General features: G+C 41.0%; 1 protein-coding gene across 12 annotated transcripts in view; it reads left to right on the plus strand.

Moving 5' to 3' along the window:
* The first annotated feature begins 3,877 nt into the window (after positions 1 to 3,877).
* Positions 3,878 to 22,236, plus strand: part of COP1 (COP1 E3 ubiquitin ligase) — a 236,663-nt gene continuing 218,304 nt past the window's right edge. For 6 of the 12 annotated variants that reach the window (XM_025285595.3, XM_044942801.2, XM_044942800.2 and 3 more), the window contains exon 1: positions 3,882 to 4,591. In XM_025285595.3, coding sequence (XP_025141380.1) covers positions 4,173 to 4,591 — 419 coding nt within the window. In that variant the 5' untranslated portion in view covers positions 3,882 to 4,172. Of the gene's footprint in view, positions 4,592 to 22,236 lie in introns of all 12 variants that reach the window. The other 6 variants (XM_025285590.3, XM_025285593.3, XM_025285592.3 and 3 more) reach the window with 3 other exon arrangements.

Below are 22,236 nucleotides of genomic sequence, written 5' to 3' on the forward strand. Positions count from 1 at the left end.
CCACTCCAGTATTCTTGGCTAGAGAATCCCACAGACAGAGGAGCCTGGTGCCTGGTCTACAGGGTGCCTGGTCTACAAAGAGTCAGATATGACTGAGCACGCGCACACACACACACCCTAACCTCTCATCACTTATGCTTGGACTGCTCTAATGTTTTTCCAATTAGTCTCTTTGCTCCTAATCTCCCACCTCTCCTCAAAGATTAATCTGCTGAAAATGTAATCTTCAAAACACCACTTCAAATATATTTTACCCCTATTTAATCTCTTCATTATTTCCAACTGCTTGTAGCCTATTTTTCAAAGTAGAATCAAGGCTCTTTACAATATGGCCCCCAAATGAATTTTTGTCAGATGAACTCTTTGAACTCTATCAAATAGATATCTGAACTTGATGTAAGCATTTTTACTTATTTATTTTCTGTGCTCATGAGTTTAATTATACTTTAACTGACCAAGACATACTTTTCTCTTCCGGCCTAACAACTCCCTACCCCTGCCCCCGACCCCCACCCCCACCACAATCAGCATGGCTGGCCCTAAGCACTTGCTCCAGTTCCTATGTTGATTCTCTGCTTTACTGATTAAGCATTTAGCACGTACATCAGTAGTCATGTATGGATGTGAGAGTTGGACTATAAAGAAAGCTGAGCACTGAAGAATTGATGCTTTTGAACTGTGGTGTTGGAGAAGGCTCTTGAGAGTCCCTTGGACTGCAAGGAGATCAACCAGACCATCCTAAAGGAAATCAGTCCTGAGTGTTCATTGGAAGGACTGATGCTGAAGCTCCAATACCTTGGCCACCTGATGCGAAGAACTGACTCATTGGAAAAGACTCTTATGCTGGGAAAGATTGAAGGCAGGAGGAGAAGGGGATGACAGAGGATGAGATGGTTGGATGGCATTACTGACTCAATGGACATGAGTTTGAGTAAGCTTAGGGAGTTGGTGATGGTCAGGCAGGCCTGGCGTGCTGCAGTCCATGGGGTCACAAAGAGCTGGACATGACTGAGTGATTGAACTGAACTGAACGTACACCTTGGTAACATTACTTATTTTTACATATTTTTCTAACTCTTCAATTATTCCATGAACATATATTTATTTCTTCCTTGCCTAGTCAAGGGCTATGTGTAATAAATGTTCAATAAATATTCATCAGATTCCTTGGCTAATAAACACATGAAAAGATGCTCTACATCACTATTAGAGAACTGCAACTCAAAACTACAATGAGATATCACTTTACACGAGTGAGAATGGCCATCATCAAAAAATCTACGAACAATAAATCCTAGAGAGGGTGTGGAGAAAAGCGAACCCTCTTGCACTGTTAGTGGGAATGTAAATTGATACAGCCACTATAGAAGACAGTATGGAGATTCCTTAAGAAAACTAGGAATAAAATTACCATATGACCCAACAATCCCACTACTGGGCATATACCCTGAGAAAACCATAATTCAAAAACACACATGTACTTCAATGTTCATTGCAGCACTATTCACTTTAGCTAGGAAATGGAAGTAGCCTAGATGTCCCTTGATGGCTGAATGGATAAAGCTGTGGTACATATATACAATGGAATATTACTTAGCCATAAAAAGGAACACATTTGAGTCAGTGCTAACGAGGTGGATGAACCTAGAGTCTATTATACAGAATGAAGTAAGTCAGAAAGAGAAAAACAGATGTTGTACATTAATGCATATATATGGAATCTAGAAAGGTGGTACTGATGATCCTTTTTACAGGGCAGCATGGATTGCAATGGACATGAACTTGGGCAAACTCTGGCAGATGGTGAGGGGTAGGGAGGCACAGCATGCTGCAGTCCATTGGATCAAAAAGAGTCAGACACAACTGGGAGACTGAACAACAGTAGAGATGCAGACAGAGAACAGACTTATGGACAAGATGGGTAGGGTGGGAAGGAGAGGGTGGGATGAATGGAGAAAGTAGCATGGAAACATATATACTACTATGTGTAAAATAGATAGCCAGTGGGAATTTGCTGTATGACTCAGGGAACTCAAACTGGGGCTCTGTGACAACCTAGAGAGGTGGGATGGGGAGGGAGGTGGGAGGGAGGTTTGAGAGGGAGGGGACATACCTATACCTATGGCTGATTCACGCTGATGTGTGGCAGAAACCAACATAATATTGTCAAGCAATTAAATAAAGGGGGGGAATATTCATCAAATTATTTACATTCATTTATTTATGGATTCCTTCATAAAAAATTATTTGAAGGCCCACTGAGAACTTGTATGGTCCTTTCTTTCATGGAGCTTAAATTTTAGTTGGAAAGACAGACTTTAAGCAAATAATTAAAATAAAAATGAGATCAATTGCTTTGTTTGCCCAGAAATACTTAATAAGCACCGATCATAGGCCAGGTATCGGGTTACATGAATTGGCTGGGAATATAAAGCTCAAGCTGATAGTTTAATGGAGGAGAATTATAAAGTATAAAATACAATGTTGTAAGTGCAAACAAAATATTCTAGGGACACAAATGAGAGTGCAACTCTTTATGCTGAGAAGTCAGTAAGGCTTGATATTTTAATTGGGTCTGGAAAATAAATTTAAACAAAGGGTTGTATAACAGAATAATCAGGAAAAGAAGAGGGTTGTTAGAAATCTGATATGCCCATCCCTGTATCATTATTCTGAGCAGAAACCTGAGCTAGGAATATGAGGGTGAGCAGCTAAGGCAGACTTAAGATGGATGGGTGGTTGACGGCCAGGTGAATGGCTAGGTATTGCTGCTGGGCCTGCATCGAAGCCCTCGCCTGGCCCTGTCCCCTCAGCATGGACAGGTATTCTTAGGGAAAGGCCCTCTAATTGCACCTAAGAGAATTAACTGAGATCCTTCCCTCTAAGAATCATAGCATGAGTATTGGAAAGTATACTGACAATCAGAGTTAGTTGTTTCTAATTTACATCACCCAGAATCTGGGGGGGGGGGGGGGGGGCGGGTCTCAAAATGGCAAATGAAAATCTGTAAACAAATTTCCGTATTTCAAAAAGCCTACCAGAAACTGCAACTTCTGGTAGCATTAATTGCCAGATTTTCCTTGTTTTGCGCTAAAAATCGTATCAGACACATATCAGACGGAGGTTTTAACTGAGCTATGTTCCGATTAAATGTAACTTGTTTTCTCATTATTATGATGCTGAACTTGGTAAATAACTTTTCAAAGGAGTGAGATCATGGTCGAGCACGTACAATTGGAAACACCTGCTACCACGCTTGCACTGTACAAAGCACTGTTCACTGACTTCAGTACTGTGGAATGGCTAACAGCAGCAGCGCCCGGAGTCCTGTCAGTCCAGAACTCTCAGCGGCTCGGGGCTTCCAGGTTCTTTCCTTGTGTCCCAGCCTTCAATATCCGAATTGAAGTACCTGTCGTACCCTGGCCACCGGGTCAAACTGCCTGCCTCCCAAGCCACCAGCCGCCGCTCCCAGTTCATGTTCAGGAATGCGGCTCACCCCCACGCATGCGCGGTGCGGCAGCCCCCGCGCCGGCGCCGCTCCCCTCCGCCAGGAGCCGGGGCCCTGGGTAAAGCAGGAGGGTCTGCGCCCCGGGCGCGCGTGCGCAGTTGCTTTCACAGCACTTTTTCTCCCCCGTCCCCCTGCCCCAAGCCCACCGCCACCATCGATTTCTCTCTCCGCTGCCCTTTCGTTCCCTCAGACGGCCCTACCCTCGGGCACGTTACGAAAGAAAACCGGCTCTCCAATAGGGCGGCGTCGTTGCTAGGCCGCCGCCGTCTCCCAGGGCGCGCTCGGCGCGTCTGAGCGCCGCCCGGGCAGCGTCTGAAGTTGTATCCCCCGCCGCTCCCGCCCCTTCCGCCGCTCGCGCGCGCGCACGGCCGACCCACGGCGCGCTCGGGTTGGCTGCGGCGGCGATCGCGGCGGCGGCGGTCCCGAGAGCGGTGGTGGTTCCTGCTTTGCTTTAATAGTTCCCTCCGCCCCCTCCCGTCGGACGCTGCTGTGTGATTTTGCCTTTACAAAAATCAACTTTATTGTTCCTCAGCCCCACCTCCCGACGCGGCGCGCGTCCTCAGGATGCACTGAAGACAGAGGGGAGGGAGGCGGCGGCGGCGGCGGCGGCGGCGGGTCGCGGTCCCTCTCCTCCGAGCTCCCAGCCGGAGGGGAGGGAGTCACGATGTCTGGGAGCCGCCAGGCCGGATCGGGCTCCGCCGGCACCAGCCCGGGCTCCTCGGCGGCCTCCTCGGTGACTTCCGCCTCCTCGTCCTTATCCTCTTCCCCGTCGCCCCCTTCCGTAGCGGCTTCGGCGGCGGCTCTGGGGTCCGGCGGGGCGGCCCAGGCCACGGGCTCCGGCGGTCTCGGGGGCCCGGCGCGGCCTGTGCTGGTGGCGGCCGCGGTGTCCGGCAGCGGCGGCGGGAGCGGCGGCGGGGCGGTGTCCGCGGGCCTGTCCCGGCTCAGCTGCGCGGCCAGGCCCAGCGCCGGCGTAGGAGGGAGCAGTTCCAGCCTAAGCAGCGGCAGCAGGAAGCGACCTCTGCTCGCCCCCTTGTGCAACGGGCTCATCAACTCCTACGAGGACAAAAGCAACGACTTTGTCTGGTGGGTTGGACGAGCAGCCTCAAGCAGTAACCGCCCCCCCCCCCCCCCCCCCCCGCCAAGTCTTTGCATTAGGAGTTTCTGCTGTTGGGGCTGTTGGGCTCGGGGTGAGGGCGGTTTGTGGGGCGCTGTAGCGGTGTCTGCAGAGGGATTCGAGCGTTTGCAGGGGTTGGTGGGGTGGGATGGGGAAATGTTGGCATCCCGACGCAGGGTGAGGGTACTAGAGAGGACAGTGTTGGGGGGAAGACGTGAAGGGAGCTTAGGCAATAATAAATAAGAGGGCGAGATGGAAGGTCAAATAAGTGGCTATGCATAAAAGGGAAAAGGTGGGCACGGAGGTTGGGCCTTGAATTTTCTGGCCGTCTGGTGAATTAGGTACCCTGTCAGTCCGGATTGCTCGTGGAGGTGAATTAAACTTGTAAAAGAGAATTAAGCTTCCTGGTATGCTGAGGGAGGGAGTTGTTGGTCACAGTTTGTTTATTGAAAGTGTGGTAGATGGTATTCTAAACATGGGTATGGCTGTTTTAAGGAGAAGTAGTATTTGCTGTAAATATCCGTCGTGTGTGCTCTGATGTAAATATCCGTTGTGTGTACGTGTAAATATCGCCTCCTACTTCAAAGGCTAGGTCATTTACTTTTAAATCTGCTGTTGAGGCTCCTGTAGTCAAGAAAGTCTGTTCGCAAAAAAACTGCACCTCTCAGTTGAATGTCTTGAAAGGGGGGGCCACATTTTTAAATACCATCCGTGGGTCAGATGTAATTGCGCTGCACTTGGCACTTGTGTTAACACATCAGAGTTTTTTAGAACTTCTGATTTGAGAAACCCTTGAAGTTGGATGTGTCGTCGTAGATAGTATACAGCAGTACTCAGTTATGACATTTGGCATAAGGGGCTTATTCATATTAAGTGAAAGACGGAGTTGATTGTCTTGCTTGAGAGTGTTTTGAGTTTTCACTGGGTTTTGTCCAATTCAGATGGTAAGATTAGAAGAAAGGAATTGCTGTTAGCTGAGTGAGAACTGGTAGGATCTTGTGCTTTTCTTCTGGAGGAAATTGTTGATAGACTTAGTGTATTAGTGATACGGGAAGTTGGCTTACACTATCATTAGAGGGTAAGTTGATTCACTTCAGGGTTGCAGATCGTAAGTTGTCATTAAATACAATAGGGCTAGAAGTTGGGAGTATAAGAAATTTATTGATTACAGTTTCTAGTTCTTGCAGTGAAAATGGCTTTATATTTTTGCTTTTGTCATACATTATTCTGGATTGAGAATTGATTCATTTTTCACTGAAGCTGGACTAGAATTGTAATTTTTTTTTAATAAATAACTTAAGCAGCTTATGTTTAGGTCTAAGTGTTTGTACCTGGTAGAGAATGCCATGTGATAAAAGTAGAAACTAATGAAACAAAGTGAGGATTTTTAGAACTTGTCTTTTTGGCCACCATTTCCATTTCACTTATAAGTAGATTAAAGGAAACAAACTTGCTAGCATCCATGTAGGCGCACTAAAATACAAGATGAAAGAAGGGAATTCATCATTCATCCAACAGATATTTGACACTCACTGTCTGCCAGGCCCTGTATGCACTTGTATTTACTTATTACACTTACTGTAAGCCATTTTATAGAGAATTGGAGAGGGATAGGGTAAGCCACTGGCACTAATTTTTGTTTTTTAGGGGTAAAATTATTAAAATTTTTGTTAGTCTGTCACCTAACTTAAAAAAAAATATTTAAATCCAGTCTCTGAATCTTAACCATGTTGCTTAGGTTTTTTTGTTTGTTTGTTTGTTTTCTTTTATATTCTAAGTGGAAGTGTCCAGTGAGAGTCTTTAGTTAAAAATTCTGAATATTTCACTTTCTAAGAATGTCATAGTCCTTGGTCTCTTGCTGGTGAGGTTGACTTTTCAGAAGAATTCATTAATGGTAATCAGTTTTCCTGAGTCTCAAGCTAGATTTGATTTGGCCAAGTGTTTAGTTAGGGTAGGAAGATAAAGGACTAGGCAAAGCCCAAGGAATCCTTTTCATTTCTAATTGGCCCTGGGTGGTTGGTCTTGTCACTTCAAGGTTACACTGTGAACCAGTCCAAATTATTCTAAGGTATTACATCTTAATGAGGCTTACGTTTGAATAATGATAATAATTCCTCATTCACATTTTAAAGATGTTTATGCTTCATGTTTCATTTTATCCTAGAACAACTCTGTTAAGTTGTATAGAACTTCCAAATTTAATGTAATGCTAATATAATTGTATTCTCATAGAGGTAGAGAGAAGTTAAGTAACTGTTTCAGATTGGACTGTTCAGGAACAAAATTACAACTCACATCTCCCGATTCTCAGTTTAGTGCTTTCTTTTATGGAATTTTAAAATTTCAGATCTATAAGATCAATTATATGCATTTAGCCTCATGGTTCTTAAATGTGGTGGATTGGAGGAAAACAGCTGTTTCATAATCACAGGAGATAACTTTTTTTTTTTTGACCACACCCTGTGGCATGCGGAATTTCTCTGACCAGGAATCCAACCTGAGGTCTCTGCAGTGGAAGCTCAGAGTCTTAACCACTGGACCACCAGGGAAGTCCAGGAGACACGTGTTTTTATTCTTACTCCCTCCCCTTGCCTGCCTGTCTGCCCACATCCTAAGAGGACTTAACAGAATTGGGGGCTGGAGTGGGCAGTGTAGTTTGCAAAAGCTCCCTTGGTGATAATGACTTGTCCTTTCACCCTGTTTGAGAACAGTTGATTTAAAGTCAAATGCTGAATTGTCAGTAACATGTATTGGTCTCTCCTTACTTATATTTCAAAGTAAGCTTATATCTTATTGTAGAATTGATGGACATTTTAGGGATTTATAGTTTTGACTTTAATAATTCTTTCAAAGGATTGAAAGTACCATCAAGTTGTAAATTCTGATTTTATAGATGAAGAGTCTGTAGTACAGTAGGGAGTGGTATATATAGCTTGAAGTTGGATGAGTCTCTGACATTTAAAGGAAGTCTGTGTTGCCTTACTTTTCAAAATTTTCTAACATGGTCTGTTAAATTATGAGTCTGTCCTCTGTTTGGAAGACAGTATCTTTCTTTTACACTGTCACATAATGACTGTCTCTGTGTTAGCCTTTCCAGCTCCCTGAAAGTTGTAGCAGAAATAAGTATTTTTAAGTCGATAGTAAGCCCTTTGGAGAAGGCAATGGCACCCCACTCCAGTACTCTTGCCTAGAAAATCCCATGGATGGAGGAGCCTGGTAGGCTGCAGTTCGTGGGGTCGCTACAAGTCGGACGCGACTGAGCGACTTCACTTTCACTTTTCACTTTCACACAATGGAGAAGGCAATGGCAACCCACTCCAGTGTTCTTGCCTGGAGAATCCCAGGGACGGCAGAGCCTGGTGGGCTGCCGTCTATGGGGTCGCACAGAGTCGGACACGACTGAAGCGACTTAGCAGCAGCAGCAGCAGTAAGCCCTTATGGGAAAATTTACTCTGCCTGATCAGATGTAGGTCGAATCTGTGTTAAGTCCATCTACTGTTTAATAAATGTGACAGACAGCCTCTTGTGTCAAACTGTTAATAACAGACTGTCCTGAAGGAGTTCACGATTATGTGAAGAAAAACTTTTAATCACATAATTATAATATCACACCCTAGCATCACTGCTTCTCTTAGTGTCATGGCAGATGTTAAGCACTCTTTTGGAATTCAAATGTTGTCTCACAGTCCTCAACATAGCAGTCTGGGCAGCCACTACCTATTAATCATATTTAGCGCTAAAGATGAGACCTGTTGCCCATGTCTTACTGAGTATGAGACCTCAGTTTAGTTTAAGGATGGGCTTTTGGATCAGATAGAGATAATGAAGCAAAGTGGGTTTAGTGAAAATTTCAGATAACTGTGTTAGAGGCTCATGTAGATGCTTGAAACTCAAAGTTTATAAATGCCAAGTTCACTAAAAAGTACTAACAGTTGGTTCGGTATACATAATAATAATGTGAAAGTCGCTCAGTCGTGTCTCACTCTTTGTGACCCATGGACTACTATACATTCCATGGAATTCTCCAGGCCAGAATACCGGAGTGGGTAGCTGTTCCCTTCTCCAGGGGATCTTCCCAACCCAGGTCTCCCACATTGCAGGCTGATTCTTTACTAGCTGAGCCACAAGGGAAGCCCAGGAATACTGGAGTGGGTAGCCTATCCCTTCTCCAGCAGATCTTCCTGACCCAGGAATTGAACTGGAGTCTCCTGTGTTGCAGGTGGATTCTTTACCAACTGATCTATTAGAGGTGCCCACATAATAATAATATGTGTTCCAATATAAGTAAGTAAGTGTTAGTCGCTCAGTCATGCCTGACTCTTTGCGACCCCATGGACTGCAGCCCCCCAGGCTCCTCTGTCCATGAGATTTTCCAGGCAAGGATACTGGAGTGGGTTGCCATTTCCTTCTCCAGGGGACCTTCCCAACCCAGGGATCGAACCCGGGCCTCCTGCACTGCAGGCAGATCCTTTACCGACTGAGTTCCAATATAAATTATTATTATTTGCCAGGCACTATCCTAAGGGTTTGACATGACTTAATCTTTACAACAACTATTTGATGCAGATAATTCCCATTGAAAAAAATTAATTGCAGCTCACTTGTTTTAGTGCACAGGCTTCAGTAATTGCAGCACACAGGTTCAGTAGTTGTAGTGCATGGGCTTTTGTTTCTCCACTGCATGTAGAGTCTTCAGACCAGAAACTGAACCCATGTCCCCTGCATTGGCAGGCAGATTCTTCTTATCCACTGTACCAGCAGAAAGTCCCTAATTCCCATTTTATAGATGAGGAAGTGAAGGTCAGAGAGGTTACGTAACTTGTCTCAATTCATATAGTTAATAATGGTGGTAACAGTGTTTATATCCAGATGTTTTGGCTCAAAGCTCAAGTTCTTAACCACTATATTACCTTGCCTTTCAGAGACCAGTGATTTTGTTTACAATCAACCTTATTAAGATATAATTTGCATGCAATAGAGGTCACCAGTTTTAAGTGTATAGTTCAGCGAGCCTGCCAAATGAATATATCTGTGTTACCACCCTAATTAAGATACACAACGTTTCCATCACGCTCATGAGTTCACTGTGCCACAGCTTGGCACTCAGTCTTCTCTCACCTCTGATAACCTGGCAGTCTGTTTTCCTTCAATATAGTTTTGCCTTTTCTAGGATTTTATGTAAATAGAGTCATTCAGTCTGTAGTCTTTTGTGGCTGACTTCTTTCACTTGGAGTAATGTTTTTGAGATTGAGTAATGGTAAGTGCTGTGCTGTGTGTGCTTAGTCACTCAGTCGTGTCCGACTCTTTGCAACCCTATGGACTGTAGCCCGCCAGGCTCCTCTGTCCATGGGGATTCTACAGGTAAGAATACTGGTGTGGGTTGTTGCCATGCCCTTTTCCAGGGGATCTTACTGATGCAGGGATTGAACTGGGGTCTCCTGCATTGCAGGCAGATTCTTTTACCAGCTGAGCTACCAGGGAAGCCCTTAATAATGGTGAATGTTTCACTAATTTTTTTCTTTTAACTTCTGAGTAGTATTCCATTACATGGATATAACATGAAAGTGAAAGTGAAGTTGCTCAGTCATGTCCGACTCTTTGGGACCCCATGGACTGTAGCCTACCAGGCTCCTCGGTCCATGGAATTTTCCAGGCAAGAGTACTGGAGTGGGTTGCCATTTCCTTCTCCAGGGGATCTTCCCAACCCATGGATTGAACCCTGGTCTTCCGCACTACAGGCAGACGCTTTACCGTCTGAGCCACCAGGTATATAACATGACTTCTTTATATATGCATCGTTGAGAGATACTGAGTTTCTTTGTTTCTGAAGTTTTCAGTGATTGTAAAGAAAGCTGTTGTAAACATTCATATTCAGGTTTCTGTGTAGACCCATCTTCACATCTCTTGGGTAAATATATAGGAGTGTATTCTTGGGTTGTGTGGCCAACTGTATGTTTAACATGATAAGAAACTGCAGAATGGTTTTCTAATGTGACTATCATTTTGCATTTCTACCAGCAATGTTTGAGTTTCAGTTCCACATTCTTGCCAACGCCTGCTTTCAGTCTTTCAAATTTCAGTCGTTCTAGTGGTATGTTTAGTAGTATCTTATTGTCATAATTTGCATTTTCTTAATGACTGATGATGTTGAGCATACTTCCATGTGCTTATTTCCACTTGCATATCTTTCATAGTGTGTCTTCTAATCTCTCGTGTATATTTCTCATGTTTGTGTTAAGTTGTAAGGCTTATGGCTGCAAGTCTTTTGTTAGTCTGTATATTGTGATGTTTTCTCCCAGTCTTGTTTACTTTTTAGTTTTCTGAGCAGTCTTTTGAAGTGCAAAAGTTTAAAATTTAAGTCCAGTTTATTGGACTTTTTTCTTTTGTGGTCTGTGACTTTTATGTTCTACTGAAATTGTTGTCTAAATCTTCTTGTATATTCTAGAAACTTTATAGCTTTTTTGTACTTAGGTACAATCATTTTATGTTAGTTTTTATATACTGTTTGTGGTAAGATTTGAAGATTTTTCCCCTCCACTGTAGATGTCCAGTTATTGAAGCACCCATTTGTTGAAAAGACCATCTTTTTTCATTAAATTTTCTTGGAGTATTTCTCAAAAATTAATATGTTTAAGTTTATTTCTGAAGTCTTTATTCTGTTCCATTGATCTAAGTGTTCATCTTTATGTGTATACCGCAGTCTTAATTTCTGTATCATTGTTGTAAATCTTGAAATCAGATAGTGTAGTTTTGTTCCTCTATTTTTAGTTATTTAGGAAGTTTGCATTTCCACATATATTTTAGCTTACCAATTCTTAAAAAAAAGATTTCTAGGATTTTAATTTGGGTTACTTTGAATCTCTGACTCAATTTGGGGAGATTTGACATCTTAACAATATTGAATCTTTGAGCCATAAACATAATATGTTTCTGCAGTTATTTAGGTCCTGAACATCTCTTAGCAGAGTTTATAGTTCTCCATGTTTGGATCTTGCACATATTTTGTTAAACTTACTCCTGAGTGGCTCATGTTTTTGATGCTCTTGTGTTAATTTCAGTTTCCTAATGTTGCTAATACGTAGAAATACAAATTATTTTTGTATATTGACTTTTTTCTTTAAATTGTTAAGTTCACTTGCTACTTGTAACAGTTTTTTGGTAGAACCATATGATTTTCTAAGATGACAATCATGTCATCTGAAAATCAATATAGTTTTACTTCTTTCTTTTTGAATTTTATGTCTTATTTTGGGATCTTCCCTGGTGGCTCAGAGGGTGAAGAATCCACCCACAATGCAGGAAACCCTGGTTCGATTCCTGGGTTGGGAAGATCTGCTGGAGAAGGGTTAGGCTGCCCACTGCACTATTCTTGGGCTTCCCTGGTAGATCAGACAGTAAAGAATCCACCTGCAATGTGGGAGACCTGAGTTTGATCCCTGGATTGGGAAGATCCCCTGGAGAAGGGAACGTCTACCCACTCCAGTGTTCTAGCCTGGAGAGTTCCATGGACAGAGGAACCTGGCAGTCCATGGCCTCACAAAGAGTTGGACATGACTGAGCAATTTTCATACACTAATTTTTTAAAGCTATATTTTTCATTTTTATTTATGAGTGACATTGATCTATTGTTTTCATATAATGTACACATATATTTACTTTATGTATTTATATATAAGTTTTGGTATCAGGGTTATTAGTTTCTAGGGCTGTTGAAACATAATCACAGACTGGGTAGCTTAAAAAGCAGAAAGTTACTTTCTCAGTTTTAGAGGCTAGAAGTTCAAGATTGAGGTGTTGTCAGATTTGGGTTCTTCCCTCTTGGCCTGCTGATGGCCACCTCTTGTTGTGTCTTTACATAGTTGTGCTCTGGTCTGTGTGTTGTCTGTATCTTGGTAAGAACACCAGTCATATTTGGTTTAGGTCCTGCATATATGACCTTACTTTACTGTAATTACCTCTTTAATGTCCAGTCTCCAGATACAGTCTGGAGTACTCTGAGGTACCGAGGGTCAGGATTTCAATGTATGGATTTGGGAGAGGACACAGTCTAGCCCATCACATAGAGTAATACTGGACTTCTAAAAGGGGATGAGAAATGTTGTCTATTTTCGAAAGAGTTTATGAAATTGGTGTATTTCTTCTTAGGTGTCTGGTAGAATTCATCAGTGAAGCCATAGTTTTTGTGGAAAGGTTTTATTTACTACCAGTTTCTTTCACTGATAAAGGACTGTTCAGGTTTTTTATTTAAGTGAGCGAGTGAGCTTTGTTAATTTGTCTGCTAAGGGATTTCTCCATTTCACCCAAGCTATTGAGTTTGTTGGCATAAGGTTCATAAATATTAGCACTTCTTTATGCTTTAAATGTTTGTAGGATTTGGAAGGATGTCCCTTCTTTCTTTCATTCCTGATGCTGATAATTTGTTTTCTCTCTCTCTCTCTTTTTTTTTTTTGCCTTGAACTGTTTAGTCAGAGGATTGTCAGTTTTATTAATCTTTTCAAATAACTCTATTTCACTGATATTTGGCTTTGTTTTTTAAATTCTACTTTGAGTTTTATCTTCTTTTTCTAACTTTGAATACAGAAGCTTACATTTTTTTCTGAGAAAAATTTAATTCTAGTAGTTTCCCTTACTAATCCTGCACTAATTTTCACCCAGTTCCATATACTTTTTTTATCCTTTCCATTGTGATTGGAAGAATGGGTTACTTAGATGTATTTTAATTTCTAAATGAGAATTCTCTGGATATCAGTTTGTTACTGACTCTTGATGCAATGTAGCTTTGTTCAGAGAATAGCATTTGTATGAATTCAGTCCTTTTAAATTTACTGACTTCTTTCATTTTCTCCCATAGGCTTTATCTTGGTTAATGTTCCATATGCATTTGAAAAAAAAAATGAGTATTCTCCTGTGTGTAGACTGGTATATTCTATAAATGTCGTTTGTTGATGTGTTAAGCTCTGTACACCCATACTGATTTTCTGTATACTTGTTCTGTCAGTTACTGAAAGAGGTTTGTTAAAACCTTTAACCATGCCAGGTGTAGTTGTGGGTGTTACTATGTTTCCTTGCAATTCTGTCAATTTGTGTTTCATGTACTTTGAAACTTTAGTAGTAGGGCACACACATTTAGAGTTGGTAGGTTGATCCCCTTATCATTTTGAAATGTCCTTGCTTATTAGTGGGAATGTTTGTTGGTCTGAAATCCATTTAGTCTGTTAACATAGCTTCTCCAACTTTATTTCCTTAAATGTTTACATGGTATGTGTTTTTGTCCTTCACTACTTCTACGTCTGTTTCAAAGTAGGGTTCTTGTAGATGGCTTATGGTTGAGTCTTTTTTGCTTACTACGACAATTTGCCTTTTAATTGGCTTGGTTAGACTTTTTGCATTTTAACATAATTATATGCTTGGTTTTATGTATACATCTTGCTTGCTCTTTGTTTTCTATTTGTCCTTTCTATTCTTCTATTCCTTTTCTCTCTTTTTTCCCCTTATTTCTCTCTCTTCTTTTGGATTAATTGTGTATTTTTAAGATTTCTCTTTTGTTGCTACTGTTGACTTATTAGTAGTACTTGTATGGGGGGTGTGTGTGTGTGTGTGTTTGGGGGGAAGTGCTTGCCCTACGGTTTATAATACTCATTTTTAATTTTTTATAGTCTGCCTTCAAATAACGTAATGTCACTTCATAAACAGTGTAAGAATTTTGTAAATAGTATGCCTCCGTTCTGTAGGATCCACCCCAGTTATTCCCTCACGGCCAGAAGTGTAAGTTCTACGTGTGTGTGTGCGTGCACGCGCGCTCAGTTGTGTCCGCCTCTTTGTGATTCCATGGAGTGTAGCCCACCAAGCTCCTCTGTGGAATTTTTTCAGGCAAGAATACTGGAGTGGGTTTCCATTTCCTCCCCCAGGGCATCTTCCCGACCCAGGGATAGAACCTGCATCTCTTGTGTCTCCTGCATTGGCAGGCAGATTCTTTACCACTGCACCATCTGGGAAGTCATAAGTTCTGTTTTCTTTTTCTAAAAAAAAAGAAAAAAAAAAAGAAGTAAAATGCGCGCCATGTAGGATCCCCATTTAAAGTGCACAGCTCGGTGCATTCACAGTGCTGAGCAGCCTTCACCACTGGTGGTTGCCCTGCGGCACGTGGGGTTTAGTTCCCTGACAAAGATCAGACCTGCGTTCCCTGCATTGAAGGCAGATTTTCAGCCACTGGACTACCATGGAAGTCCCCAAAGCAGTATTTTTTCAAAAGTTACTTTAAAAACTCCAGGTGGAAATATAAGGAGCACATCTTCTACATGGCTATAAGGAATACATCTTCCACGTGGATGGATGTTTCTTTCTCCCGATGATGGGACTGACAGTATCAGGGCTTCTCTGGTGGCTCAGCTGGTATAGAATCTGCCTGTGATGCAGGGGATGTGGGTTCAATCCCTGGGTTGGGAAGACCCGCCAGGGAAGGGATAGGCTACTCACTTCAGTATTCTTGGGTTTCCCTTGTGGCTCAGCTGGTAAAGAATCCACTTGCAATATGAGAGACATGGTTTCAGTCCCTGGGTTGGGAAGATCCCCTGGAGAAGGGAAAGGCTACCCACTCCAGTATTCTGGCCTGGAGAATTCCATGGCTTATATACTCCATGAGGTTGCAAAGAGTGGGACAGGACTGAATCATTTTCACTTTCTTTCATTGTCTAATGAAACATATTAGGTATGGTATCTCCCCTGTCCATACTTTTGTAGCCCCTCCTGCATATGCATCCGTGTTTTTCTAATGTGTGAACCTGCTATCTTTCCTAGCTCATTGGTCTGTGATGGTTGCTTTTCTGAATTAATGACTAAAATATAACAGTTGCATTTTGTTGGTATTGGCATGAAACAGTATTTATTTTGTATCAATCATATTTTCTGTCTCAGGAATTTGAAATTTAAAAAGAAAAACACTTGAATTGGCCTATTTTTTAAAAATATTAAAGTTCTTAAAGTAGTTCTGATGCTTGAAGGGCTATACAGTTGACTTAAACAGCACAGCAGTTGGGATGCCCACCCTCTGCCCAGTTGAAAATCTACTTTAACTTAAGTCAACCCTTCATATCCACAGTCCCTCCACATCTGTGCATTCAACCAAATGGAGATTGTCTTGTACTGTAGTATTATTGAAAAAAATCTGTGTGTAAGTGGACCCACATAATTCAAACCTGTGTTGTTCAAGGGTCAGTTGTATATTGCAAGCTGAGATATCCTTGAGACGCAGAAAAAGAAACATTAGTCACATCAATAGCAGAGCTCTGTTGAAGATCTGTATTCCATGTAAGTGCACTGAAGTCCCTAGATCCACCTTGAATCTAACACCAGATCCTGTGAGCCCTGGTGATGCTGTTTGCTATGAGACAATTCTCTTAATTGTTCCACTTATAACTCACAAGCCTAATTGAAATTCTTCTCTAACTGTAAGCCTTTCCTGGTTAGAACTGCTACTCTGAGAAGTGGAATCTTGGGAATGTGTGAATAAAATAAGATCCGGGAGGAAATTGAGAGTGTATTGGGGTGATTTCATACTGGGAGGAATCAATAGTGACACTCTTTGGCCATATTTGCTTTCCTGATCCGTCTACTTTTTTTAGGGGATTGCAGTGGACGGAACACCCGAGCTTGGCCCCCTTGCTTATTTTTTCATGCCTATCACTTGTGTTAATCATGGTGTCCTTTTCCCCCCTAGCCTACCTGGTCTCATTAAAAAAAAAAAAGCAAAAAAACAAAAACTCTGCTCCTGAGACACTACCAGAGCTATTTTGAATGCCCTACCCGCCTCTATTTTATTTTATTTTTTTAAGATTTCATTGTTAAATTACAGAGTCTAAAAATTTTGCCTTGTCTTTCTTTTCTTCTTTACCTTTCCTGTCCTTATTCAGAGAATCCTGTGATATAAGACAAAGTTAAATGTGGAGATATGAAAGGAATCTCTTTTATAAAATACAGGATAAATTTAATCTCTATTAAAAGGGACATTTAAGTTTTCTAGGGCTTTTATCATATCAAATGAAGTTAGGAAGGAGTGAGATGAATGGACAGAGGCTGGAACTTAACTGCTCTCTGTGAAGATTGGTGCTTGGGATCTAGTGTTATCTGTATAGGTATTAAAAAATGATTTGAAGTTAGTATTATTTTCCTTTTCATTTATTTCCTTGTCTTTCAGTCCTGAATCCACTTAGGGCCAATTGAAAATGAAGGGTAGCTTGGGGATGGTCACAAAGCAGCTGGTTTAAGGGGAAGGAGGAAGCTAGGGAAGTGTCAAGTTTTGGACATTTTGAGGGGAAGGAAGAAACATTTCTGTGGCTGACTTCTGTTGGGTGTCTTTCACTCTTGAAAGATGTATATAAATTTCAACATATTCAAAATAATTTTTCCAAGGTTTTCTCAATGCTGATAGTGATTTGAAATTTCATGGTCACAGTGATACATGTATTTGTTTACTTTATCTTCTGATGCAGAGGGCACTGGACTTGGAATTAAAAGCCCTGAGATTTAACTTTGGGCAAATGAATGTTTGAGTATGTTTTTTTTTTTTTTTTTCATTTATAAATTGAGATGTAATGGTATCCCATTATAGGATTGTGAGGTTTAGATTATATAATACACGTATGAAGACACTGTAACTTATAAAATCACTAAAAGGAATCAGGTGGTGTTTGCCAGGATTTCACATTTGGTACCAAAATATGAAAGTGGTTCTTTGATCCTGTTAGGTAAGATAAGGTGTAACCACTCCTTATTTTCCTAAATGACTCTTAATTGTGCCTGGTTCTGATTATCTTGATGATTTTTTTTGGTATAATACTTAAAATTTGAAAAATCGAATGCTTGGTTAGTTAGAATCAGTGCTACTAGAATCAGTTGACACATTTTGTGGAAGCATAATAGAATTAGTGTTGCTATCAAAATATGTATGGATTGAGCAATGGCCTTATTGTACCATTTATTATCATTTGGTAAGTTTGGATGCTGGTTTTGAAGCAGATAATACATATAAAAGGAAGAGTATAAATAAGGCACTGATTGAAAATTTAACTTTAGTGTCAAGCCAGTTATGAAACCCTTGCTTAACTGAGATGATGTATTAACTGAAATACAAAATATTGAACTAAAAAATAATTTTCTGTATCTGTATCTGTTCTGCTCTGTTGGTTCTTAACATACTTAAATGACACACATAACCTTTGGGCAAGCTTAAGGATTGTGCAGTGTAATATCTACCTTTAGTTTTGGCAGCTGCTATGAATTTATCTTCTTCACAAGATTCAACTGAAGATCATTATTTTAATAAACAATGGTAAGATGAAAAGATCAGATAATCACTACTAGTGTGGTTCACTCCATGGCCTATCAAAAGTTTTGTGGTAAGGTTGCAAAATCAGATACCTAAAATAGCCATCTGGTTTTCTCTTAAATCAGTATCCATTATGCTTCTTTGCTCTTATGTCTTTTTCTTTATTTCTAAGTTTTCCTGAGTTCTTTAACTTCTTTTAAAATAAGTTTTTCTTCCCAATAATTAATTTCTGAGGTTGCCTAATTGAGAATTTTCTTTATCTTTCAATGCTTTGTAATTTTGTTTATTTCTTTTAGTCCATCTTAAAATACTAGGTTATAATTTCCATTTGTCTTACTGTTTTCCTCTTGTGCTTGCCTTGTTTCTAGGGATGGTATTATGCTCTGTATTCAATTGTGAACTCTTCCTGCTGCTTATAGTTTAGAGTAATTAAACATAAAATATGTTTCATATTTATATTCATTGTTACCACTTTTAGAGCTCTTTCTGTCTTTGTGTATATTTGCTGTCTTTGTATTCCTTATTCCAGTTCAGTTTAGTTGCTTAGTTGTGTCGGACTCTTTGCGATCCCATGGACTGCAGCACACCAGGCTTCCCTGTCCATCACCAACTCCTGGAGCTTGCTCAAACTCATGTCCATTGATTCGGTGATGCCATCCAATCTTTCATCCTCTGTCGTCCCCATCTCCTCCTGCCTTCAATCTTTGCCAGCATCAGGATATTTTCCAGTGAGTCAGTTCGTCACATCAGGAGGCCAAAGTATTGGAGCTTCATCTGCAGAATCAGTCCTTCCAATGAATATTCAGGACTGATTTCCTTTAGGATTGATTGATTTGATCTCCTTGCAGACTCTCAAGAATCTTCTCCAACACCACAGTTCAAAAGCATCAGTTCTTCAGTGCTCAGCTTTCTTTATGGTCTCACTCTCACATCCATACATGACTACTGGAAAAACCACAGCTTTGACTATATATAGATCTTTGTCAACAAAATAATGTCTCTGCTTTTTAATATGCTGTCTAGGTTTGTCACGGAGAAGGCAATGGCAAGCCACTCCAGTACTCTTGCCTAGAAAATCCCATGGATGGAGGAGCCTGGTAGGCTGCAGTCCATGGGGTCGCTACAAGTCGGACGCGACTGAAGAGACTTCACTTTCACTTTTCACTTTCACACAATGGAGAAGGCAATGGCAACCCACTCCAGTGTTCTTGCCTGGAGAATCCCAGGGACGGCAGAGCCTGGTGGGCTGCCGTCTGTGGGGTCGCACAGAGTCGGACACGACTGAAGCGTCTTAGCAGCAGTAGCAGCTACGTTTGTCATAGCTTTTCTTCCAAGGAGCAAGCATCTTTTAATTTCATGGCTGCAGTCACCATCTGCAGTGATTTTGGAGCCCAGGAAAATAAAGTCTGTCACTGTTTCCATTGTTTCCCCATCTATTTGCCATGAAGCAATGGGACCAAATGCCATGATTTTAGTTTTTTGAATGTTGAGTTTTAAGCCAGCCTTTTCACTCTCCGCTTTCACTTTCATCAAGAGGCTCTTTAGTTCCTCTTCACTTTCTGCCATAAGTGTGGTGTCATCTGCATATCTGAGGTTATTGATATTTCTCCCGGCAATCTAGATTCCAGCTTGTGCCTCATAGAACTTATGTGAATATATCAGATAGTGAAGTCTGTATGCAATGAATTCTCTAAGTTATTTATTTATTTTGGAAATTACTTGTTTTGTCTTTATATTTGAATTTTTTTTTTTTGCTGGATATAAAATTCTAAGTTTAAAGTTTTTTTTTCTTTTAGTATTTTGAAGATATCAGTCGATTGTCTTTTGCTATATAGTTTTTTTTAAAACCATTAAAAAGTTGAAATGTAGTAAATTTACAATGTTTTAGTATCAGGTGTACAGCAAAGTGATTTGCTTATACATATATGTATCCTTTTTCAGGTTCTTTCCCATATTAGGTTATTGTAAGGTATGGATTATAGTTCCCTGTGCTATACTAAGTGTTCTTGTTGTTTACCTATTTTATATATAGTAGTTTGTATCTGCTAATTCCAGACTCCTAGTTTATCTCACCCTGGTTTGCCCCAGCCCCTTCCCTGCTATTCTCTTTAATAATTGTAAGTTTGTTTTCTGTCTGTGAGTCTGTTTTATGCTTTGTAAATAAGTTTATTTGTAGCATTTTTTTTTTAGATTCCACATGTAAGTGTTATCATAGGATATTTGGGTATGTCCATGTTGCTGCAAATGGCATTATTTCATTCTTTTTTATGGCTGAGTAATATTCCAGTGTGTGTGTGTGTGTGTGTGTGTGTGTGTGTGTATATACACACACACACCACGTCTTTTTCCATTCATCTGTTGATGGACATTTGGGTTGTTTCCATGACTTGGCTATTGTAAATAGTACTACTATAAAAATTGGGGTGTATATGTCTTTTTGAATTAGAGTTTTATCTGAATATATGCCCAGGAGTGGGATTGCAGGATCACGTAGTAACTGTTTTTAGTTTTTAAGGAACTTTCAGACTGTTTACCGTAGTGGCTGTACAGTTTACACTCCCACCTACAGTGTAGGAGGGTTCCTTTTTCTCTGCAGCATTTGTTATCTGTGGACTGTTTAATGATGGCCATTCTGACTGGTGTGATACCTCATAATAGTTCTGATTTGCATTTTTCTTAATAATTAGCAGTATTGAGCATCTTTTCATGTGCCTCTTGGCCACCTGTATGTCTTCTTTGGAGAAATGTCTATTTAGGTCTTCCGCCCATTTTTAAATTTTTTAAAAAATATTGAATTGCATGAGTTGTCTGTTTTGGAAGTTAATCCCCTGTTGATAGCATCCTTTGCAAATATTTTCTTCCAATCTGTAGGTTATCTTTTCGTTTTGTATGGTTTTCTTTGCTGTGCACAACCATATAAGTTTGACTTAAGTCCAATTTCTTTATTCTTGTTTTGATTTTCAATTTTCCTCAGAGACAGATCCAAAAAAAATCTTGCTACAGTTTATGTCAAAGAGTGTTTTGCTTAAAGAGTGTTTTCCTTTAAGAGTTTTTTAGTGTTTTGTCTCACATTTAGGTCTTTAATCCATTTTGAGTTTATTTTTGTTTATAGTGTTAGAGAATGTTCTGCTTTCATTCTTTCACATGTACAGTTTTCCTAGCAACAGTTATTGCAGAGACTGTATTTTTTCCATTGCATGTTCTTCCCTCCTTTGTCGTGGATTGAATGATCATAAGGTCGTGGGTCTATTTCTGGGCCTTCTGTCCTGTTTCATTGATCTGTATGTCTGTTTTAGTGCCCGGACCATACTGTTTTGATTACTGTCGCTATATAGTACAGCCTGAAGTCAGAGAGCATGAGTCCTCCAGCTCTGTTCTCCTTTCTCAAGATTGTTTTGGCTATTTAGGGTCTTTTGTGTTTCCATACAAATATAAATTTTTTTCTATGAAAAATATCATTGATAATTTAATAGGGGTTTGCATTGAATCTAGATTATCTTGAGTAGTATGGTCATTTTAACCATGTTCTCCATCTTGGAGAAGTGGCTCTTTGTAGGAAATGTCTTGTGCCCTCCCTTCTTGTCACTGGGTCCCAGGTAGTGTCTGACCTGCCTTTGCAGACTTTGTGGAACTATAGTTTTCTTGTTTATGGTGTCTGCCCGCTGAAGGATGAGGCTGGTCTAAAGGCTTGTGCCCCATTATGGCGGGAGGGTCCAATGCCTGACCTCTCATAGGTAGAACTGGGACTTGGCCCTCTGTTAGCAGTGCAGTGTCTAGGGTTATGTCGAGGCAGGAAGTCTTAGGCAGCTTGTCTGCTGAATGGTGGGCCTGTGTCCCTACCCACTTTGCTGTTTGGCCTGAGGAATCCCAGCACTGGAGCTTACAGATGTTAAGCAGGGCAAGGTCTTGATGCCAGAATGTCTCCAGAGCCCCCAGGGTGGGCTGCCGTGGCCCCCTGTTTCTCCTGAAGACCGTCTGAGATCAGCAGGTTGGTCTGGCCCAGGCTCCTGTCAGATTATTGCTTTTACCCTTGGTCCTGTTGGGTGTATGATTTTGTGTGCATCCTTTTAAGAGTTCCCCCTGGAGAAGGAAATGGCAACCCACTCCAGTATTCTTGCCTGGAAAATCCCATGGACCAGGAGCCTTACAGGCTACAGTCCATGGGATCACAAAGAGTCAGACACGACTGAACGACTTCACTACACTTCACTCTAAGAGTGATGTCTCTATTTTCCCCAGTCTTGTGGAGCTCCTGCAGTCAAGCCCTGCTGGCCTTCAAAGCCAAATCCT

The sequence above is a fragment of the Bubalus bubalis genome, chromosome 5 (assembly GCF_019923935.1).
Source record: "Bubalus bubalis isolate 160015118507 breed Murrah chromosome 5, NDDB_SH_1, whole genome shotgun sequence".
In the NCBI taxonomy this organism is placed as follows: Eukaryota; Metazoa; Chordata; class Mammalia; order Artiodactyla; family Bovidae; genus Bubalus; species Bubalus bubalis.